Raw genomic sequence first — 7,744 nt, forward strand, 5'->3', positions numbered from 1 at the left:
AAGATTAATGAAATCACTTAAAGTAACAAATAACTAAGATTAATGAAATCACTTAAAGTAACAAATAACTCAAATTAATAAAATCACTCAAATTAATGAAATAACTAAAATCAATGAAATCATTTAAAGTAACAAATAACTGAAAAATTAATGAAATCACTCAAACTAACAAATAACTAAAATCAATGAAATCACTCAAAATAACAAATAACTAAAATCAATGAAATCACTCAAAGTAACAGATAATTCAAATTAATGAAATCAGTCAAAGTAACAAATAACTCAAATTAATGAAATCACTCAAAGTAACAAATAACTCAAATTAATAAAATCACTCAAAGTAACAAAAAACTCAAATTAATGAAATCACTCAAATGACTAAATAACTAAAATCAATGAAATCACTCAAAGTAACATAACTAAATTTAATGAAATCACTCAAATTAACGAAAAAACTGACATTGATGAAATCACTCAAAGTAACAAATAACTCAAATTAACGAAATCACTTAAAGTAACAAATAACTAAGATTATTGAAATCACTTAAAGTAACAAATAACTCAAATTAATAAAACCACTCAAATTGATGAAATAACTAAAATCAATGAAATCACTCAAAGTAACAAATAACTCAAATTAATGAAATCACTTAAAGTAACAATAACTCAAATTAATGAATAAACCTGATTAAAAACGAAACTTTATTCCCCCCCCCCCCCGCCAAAAATAAACAAGAAAAATAAAAACAAAAAAAATGAAAACTAACTTAAACTGCATAGTGCGCTTATAAAATGAACTATATAAAAGAGAAAGAATATTCTTAGTTTTAGTCTTTGGCATAGCCAAACTGACTGGCACCTTCACCCAAGCCTGGGAATTAAAACTGCCTGATTTGATTGGTTAAGACTTCACACACTGGTCGTTTTGTGTCTGGAGTTGTATTCAGACATCATATAAAAATAAATAAATGATAAGTGAAGAGTAGCCTGTTTGAATATGTTTTAAAAATGTATGATGGTCACTCAGCCCTGACATGTATCTAAAAAACTTAAACTAATAAAACTAAACTAAAACTAAGCACTTTTGCCCCACAAAAACTACATTAACAAACCAGCAGTGAAAACTCTTTAAAACTTAACTGAAATTGAACATAGAGAGTGAAAACAAAACAAAAATAAAAACTTTTGAAGTATCCAAAACTATTATAACCTTGGTGCTGAATAGAAATAAATTAATTAACTGATTAATAAATTAATGAATAATGGATTCTATTTAAAGCCAGACCTCTCTAAATCTATAAACTACAGTGACTGCTGAGGTTTGAATCATTCGTGGTGTGTTCGGTTTCCCTCAGATCATCAGATTAACAGCCGTTACTTCACTGGCCGTGGGAAATGTGAGCGCTGTGTCAGTGAAACCCTCAGGTCTTTGATCTTCTCTCTTCTGCTGAGTTGGCGTTCTCTGAAAACTGCTGAAACTCACTGAAACCATGGGAAAGGTAACGCTGACCCAGCAGATCCTCACAGTGACTGTTTGGTTTGTTTATCTGATGTTTGTTTGTTTGCGAAAGTGCTGATGTCACCTCTCCTCGCTGACTCGTGGATCTCCATGGGAACACAGAGAAGGAAACTGTCTGGAACTGTTGAGGATAATCGATTTACTGTAGAGACGGCAGAAAAGTGACTGACTCAATCTGACCCCTGGAAACAACGACCCACACAGACCAATGCTAAAATGCTGGAGAAGCTAACAGTTTGTGAATGAGTTTCACCTGATGGGTGAAATTGTAAAAAATAAAGGACACAGCTCTCTTTGTCTTCAGTTTTCTGTTTTTTTCTTTTATTCCAAATACAGATTTAATTCACATCAGCATAAAAACATTCAGCTTTATTCAAAATATTTAAAATACAAAGATAAATAGAACCATTCAACTCTGTGGAGCACAGAGTGTCTTTAAACATCGCCATGACAACTCAGAGGTCAACGTGTAAACAGGTTAGACATCTGGTCTGACCCCAAGTGAATCTGAGGACCAGAGAGTCTGCTAGAATCCCACTGAGTCTCAAAGAACCCCCCAGGAACAGAGAGTCTGCTAGAGTCCCACTGAGTCTCAGTGAACCCGCCCAGGAACAGAGACTCTGCTAGAGTCCCACTGAGTCTCAGTGAACCCCCCCAGGAACAGAGACTCTGCTAGAGTCCCACTGAGTCTCAGTGAACCCCCCAGGAACAGAGACTCTGCTAGAGTCTCACTGAGTCTCAGTGAACCCCCCCAGGAACAGAGACTCTGCTAGAGTCCCACTGAGTCTCAGAGAAGCCCCCCAGGAACAGAGACTCACTCTGGGCCTGCAGCAGCTGCTGGGCCTCCTGGAGCTCGGGAAGGACGCATGGCGCTGTCTCCAGGTCAATGTAGAGCGGGGGGGAGCCGGGTTGAGGGTCACAGAGGGAGGGGAGGTGATGGGGAGAGGAGTAGAGGGGAGGAGAGGAGCTGCTAGAGTCCCAGTGAGGCACCACAGCCCCCGGCGGCGAGTACGAGGAGACGTAACCATGAGGGGGGGAGATGTGGTCTGGTACCTGCATGTACAGGAAGCTGTTGATGTCAGGGTTTGGCAGAGAGGGAAGGTCTCTGCCGCCGCAGTGCATGCTGGGAATTTTAGGGCTGGGCTCTGAGGAGGAGGAGTCAGCGGGGGAGGAGGGTTTCTCCACCTTGGCCATGATGTCAGATTTCCTCTTTCTCCTACGCCGGAAGTTTCCGTTGTCAAAAGACTTCTCACAGTTCGGATCCAGAGTCCAGTAGTTACCTTTACCTGGAGGGAGGGGGGGGGGGTCAGTTCAGCAAACAAAGCAACTCTTGATCTGTTCTAATCACAACAGGAGAAACAGGATGCCTTCTCATTTTATTTTCTACGGCAGCCCTGAGATGAACTGTAAAAACCTATTTACCGGTGGATGAAAACATTTGTCAGGAGCAATAAATATTTCAAGGACCTATAATAAATAGCTAAATAAATAGCTAAATAAAAACTAGGGGGGTTGCCCACAAGATATTTTGTAGTGAGTTAATATTAATATATTATAATTCATAGTTTTCAAAATGCTTCTATTTTATTTCATGCTTTTATTTCTTAAAAATTTTAAATATTTGTTCTTTATTGGCCAGATTCTTAATCTGAACAAAGTTTTCCTGGATGAATGAGTAAATAAGCTAATAGATAAATAAATAATAGATAATAAACAAACAAACAAAAAAAAATTAGATAAATATATGAATAAATAAATAAATTAATGTTTTGGCAGCTTGTGAAATGTATTCACATCAAATAAAACATTTCCCTACATTTTTAATTGTTTTAGTTTTATTAAATCTTTCTTTTATTTTTTTATTGAAAGATTAACATCCAACATGTCATTAAAATTTTAAAATCTGTTGTTTTTTTTATTTGTAAAATGTCTTCACATTCAATTAAATATTTAAGTATACTTACACTTGTGGATTTTTTGTTTTATTCAATCTTTTTTTTTATTTTTTGCATATAATCACATTTATTTGTCATTTATTAATATTTTTCCTTATGTTTTTTTACTTTTTGCGTTTCCTAAAATATGTTTAACATTTTGTAAAGAGGTTTTGCAGCATTGAAATAATTTTCTGATTGGGAAATTTCCAATTTGGCAAATTGATTTAAATTATGTGAATTTTTAAAAAAATGTTTACATTCATTACCTGTGTATAACATTTTGTAGCGTGCAACCATTAAATATTCTTTATATTTCAGATTTAAGTGAGTTGGTTCTGGATTTTGTCAAATATGTTAAGTGTTTTTAAAAAATGAATTTGGATTAAGTATTTCATAATTTTTTATGTGTTTGTGTCATGACTTTTCTTACACTTTTTGAAAGATTTTGCTTCTCATGGCAGAATTTTTACCTTATTCTTTTCATGAAATATTATTATTATTTTGATTATTGTTTTGTTTTACATTTTTTCTAATATTCTTACGTGTTGTGTTTCATAAGTGTGTCGTTATTTCATCAGTTCAGTCAGAGATGATCTCTTGCATGTCAATGTAAAAATACATATGGAGTGTTGAATCATCAAAAAACAAAAAATAATGTTTAAAAAATGTATTCCATGTTTCTTTTTTTACATTCTGTGAATTGTTTTTTTTTTTTTTTTGATATTTTAACGTTTGTCTTAGCTTCTGCTTTCGTGTTTTTGCATTGTGTAAGTTATTTTGTCAGAAAAATGCTTCTATGTTTCATGAAATGTTTTTTCTGTTTGTGAAATATTTCTGCATTTCACGGAAAAATATAAAAAGTTAAATAATTTCTGTATTTTTGTTGAAACATATTTGATATCTACCAACATGCCTGCGATCTTTTCCTTACATGTTTTTAGAAATATTTTTAGATTTTAGAAATGTTCACTATAAACATAAAAACAAAAATATTTCAGAACTTTGTGGTTCTGGGAGGCAGCAGCTGACTTATTTTGTAGAATTTAGTCTTGAAAAGATAATTTTTTTTCACTAAACTTTTAAAATATTTACAACAAAGACACTTTTACTTTTGCAAATACTAAAATTAAAAATTAAAAGTCTATTTCCTGTTGCTGACTAGTAGTAGACTCTTCAAAATAAAAGACTTGACTATAATGTATTATTACATTCTGCGCATAGATTTTTACGGCGTTTCTTCAGTCAGAGGCGGGGTCAGACAGTGATTGACAGACTCACCTGGGTCTTTCTCGTCTCTGGGAACCTTCCTGAAGCAGTCGTTGAGCGACAGGTTGTGGCGGATGGAGTTCTGCCAGCCGGCTTTGTTGCGGCTGTAGAAGGGGAAGTTATCGGAGACGTACTGGTAGATCTGACTCAGCGTCATCCGCTGCTCCGGCGAGCTCTGGATCGCCATGGCAATGAGGGCGGAGTAAGAGTATGGTGGGCGGACCAGTCGGAGAACGTCATCAGGAGTGGACAGAGGGAACCACGGGCTGCAGGGAAGAACGGGAGGGAAGAAGCCTCCGAGGACAGGCGGGAGTCCTGGGGGGGCCGGACCTGCAGCGGGGACGTTGAAGAACAGGTAGGGCTCGCCGTGGTCACTTTGAGGCCACGGCGCCGTGGAGAGGCTGGGCTCAGGAGGAGCTGGAGGACTGTAGAGGCTGAAGTCAGACGGATGGACAGCCAGAGACGAGAGGTCTGGCTGGGGGAGAGAACGAGCACCGAGAACCTGGTCTGAGTCTAAGGATGCCATGATGGAAATGCTGCTTCACTTCCTGTCAGTGACCACACTCTCAGAAAGGACTGCTGCTGCACCTGTCCTCCTCTGAACACCTCAAGTACTTAAGAGTTGAGGCCACACCCACTAAAAGCCTGATTGGCTACTTGCTGTCTCTGTGTGTTTGGGGTTTATTTGAATAAGAGGAGGAGGCTGAAGTCTTCCCCTGAGGCCGACCAGAGCCTGAAGATGAGACACAAACACAGACACACTGAGTGATCCAGGCCCTCTGCAGGGTCAGACCATACAGCCTTTCAACCCTGAAAGACTCTTAGAATAACAACCTCTATGCAACCAAGTGAGGCTTAAAAAACAGCCTCTAGGCCACAAACAGATGCTTAATATAAAATCATCTAGTCCATTGATAGAGGCCTAAAGTAATGGTCTCTAGTCCACCAAGAAAGGCTTAAAGAAAAAGTCTCTAGTCAACCAAGAGAGGCTAAAAAAACAACCTCTAGGCTACAAACAGATGCTTAATATAAAATCATCTAGTCCATTGATAGAGGCCTAAAGTAATGGTCTCTAGTCCACCAAGATAGGCTTAAATTAACAGCTTGTAGTCCTGCAATATTGTATTAAAATAACAGCCTCTAGTACAACAAGAGATTTTTTAAATAACAGCCTGTAGTCCAGCAACAGTGTCTTAAAATAACAGCCTTTAGCCCAACGAGAGAGGTTTAAGATAACAGCCTCTAGGCCACTAATAGAGGCTTAAAAATACAGCCTCTAGTCCGCTAATAGAGGCCTAAAATAATGGCCACTGGTCCACCAAGAGTCTAAAAAATAACAGCCTCTAATCCATAGATAGAGGCTTAAAATAAAATCCTCTATTGCACCAAGAGACGCTTAAAATAAAAGCCTCTAGTCCATAGATAGAGGCTTAAAATAAAAGCCTCCGGTCCACAGATAGAGGCTTAAAATAACAGCCTCAAATCCACAGATATAGGGGTTAAAATAAAAGCCTCTAGTCCACAGGTAGTGGCTTAAAATAAAAGCCTCCAGTCCACAGATAATGGCTTAAAATAAAAGCATCTAGTCCACAGATAGAAGCTTAGAATAAAAGCCTCTAGTCCACAGATAATGGCTTAAAATAAAAGCCTCTAGTCCACAGATAGAAGCTTAAAATAAAAGCCTCTAGTCCACAGGTAGTGGCTTAAAATAAAAGCCTCCAGTCCACAGATAATGGCTTAAAATAAAAGCCTCTAGTCCACAGATAGAAGCTTAAAATAAAAGCCTCTAGTCCACAGATAGTGGCTTAAAACAAAAGCCTCTAGTCCACAGATAGAGGCTTAAAACAAAAGCCTCTAGTTCACCAAGAGATGCTTAAAATAAAAGCCTCTAGTCCACAGATAGATGCTTAAAATAACAGCCTCTAGCCAACAGATAGAGGTTCAAAATAAAAGCCTCAAGTCCACAGATAGAGGCTTAAAATAACAGCCCCTAGTCCACAAAGAGCAAAAAGCAAATAGTTTTTCATGTATTTATTTATTGTATGTTAGTAGTTGTAGCGGTTGTTTTTAAGTAATTCATTTTCCATTTCTTGATTCTTAGTTTGATGCTGAAATTTTGAAATCCCCCAGGGCACATTTTTCTGTTAATCTTTGGTTGACCTTTTTTGTTTTTGTTTTGAATATTCAATTTTAAACTTAAAATAAGTTGGCCATAAACTACACTGGCTGTCTGAGCTCCTCTTCGTGAATTCCTGCGTCTGTGCTCGTGTCATGGAGCTGATCAGTCCATGGTCCTGCTGGGCTGTTATGAAGCCCAGGTTCTCTTATAGCAGCCTTCAGCTGGTCTGGATTGTTGAGTCTTGTGTCTCTCATCTTCCAGAGATCCTCTATGGGGTTCAGGTCAGACCAGTTGGCTGGCCCATCAAACTCAGTAATGCCATCATCACTAAAGCAGTTTCTGGTAGTTCTGGTTTCACTGTGGGACGGGGGAAAGGAGACCAGGATCTCCATGAAGCTTCTCAGCAGACGGAAGCACGAAGGGCTCTAAAATCTCCTGGTAGATGGCTGACAGTGTGGACTCTGGACTTGATAAAGACCAGTGGACCAACAGCAGTTCTAAACCTTCACATACAGCTGTGTGAGGTGTCGGCCAGTCCTATTGTTCTTTAAATGACCCCCCGACCCCAACCAGAGTCAGCACGACTACAGCCACATTAGCATCTGTGACATCAGCCATGTTAGTGAGGTGTAAAAAGTCATCATAGTGAGATTGTCAATAAACATAGTATGTTATGAGAAACAAGAATGATTGGATAGAAAGTCATGACTTTGAATTTAATCATTTGAAGTTTAGAATGAAATGTAAATGTCATTTATTCATATAGCCTGTTACAACAACAGGAGGACACCCGTGTCCTTCATGATAACATGCCCCTCTAAATCTGAGACTGACTTTCTTTCGGTTGACTTTGTCCTTTTTCCCATGAGCCTCTGGGCCCCCCTCCTCATTATAATCCCATTT

At 37.9% G+C, this 7,744-nt stretch overlaps 1 protein-coding gene across 1 annotated transcript; it reads right to left on the reverse strand.

Annotated features, from left to right (window-relative positions):
* Nucleotides 1-2,131: 2,131 nt before the first annotated feature.
* Nucleotides 2,132-5,248, reverse strand: foxi3a (forkhead box I3a). Its single transcript, XM_041800899.1, has 2 exons — nucleotides 4,735-5,248; nucleotides 2,132-2,805 (listed from the first exon to the last, which is right to left on the reverse strand). The coding sequence occupies exons 1-2, from the start codon at nucleotides 5,246-5,248 to the stop codon at nucleotides 2,258-2,260; spliced, it is 1,062 nt and encodes a 353-aa protein (XP_041656833.1). The 3' UTR covers nucleotides 2,132-2,257.
* Nucleotides 5,249-7,744: the final 2,496 nt, after the last annotated feature.

Source organism: Cheilinus undulatus, linkage group 12 (assembly GCF_018320785.1).
Source record: "Cheilinus undulatus linkage group 12, ASM1832078v1, whole genome shotgun sequence".
NCBI classification, from domain to species: domain Eukaryota; kingdom Metazoa; phylum Chordata; class Actinopteri; order Labriformes; family Labridae; genus Cheilinus; species Cheilinus undulatus.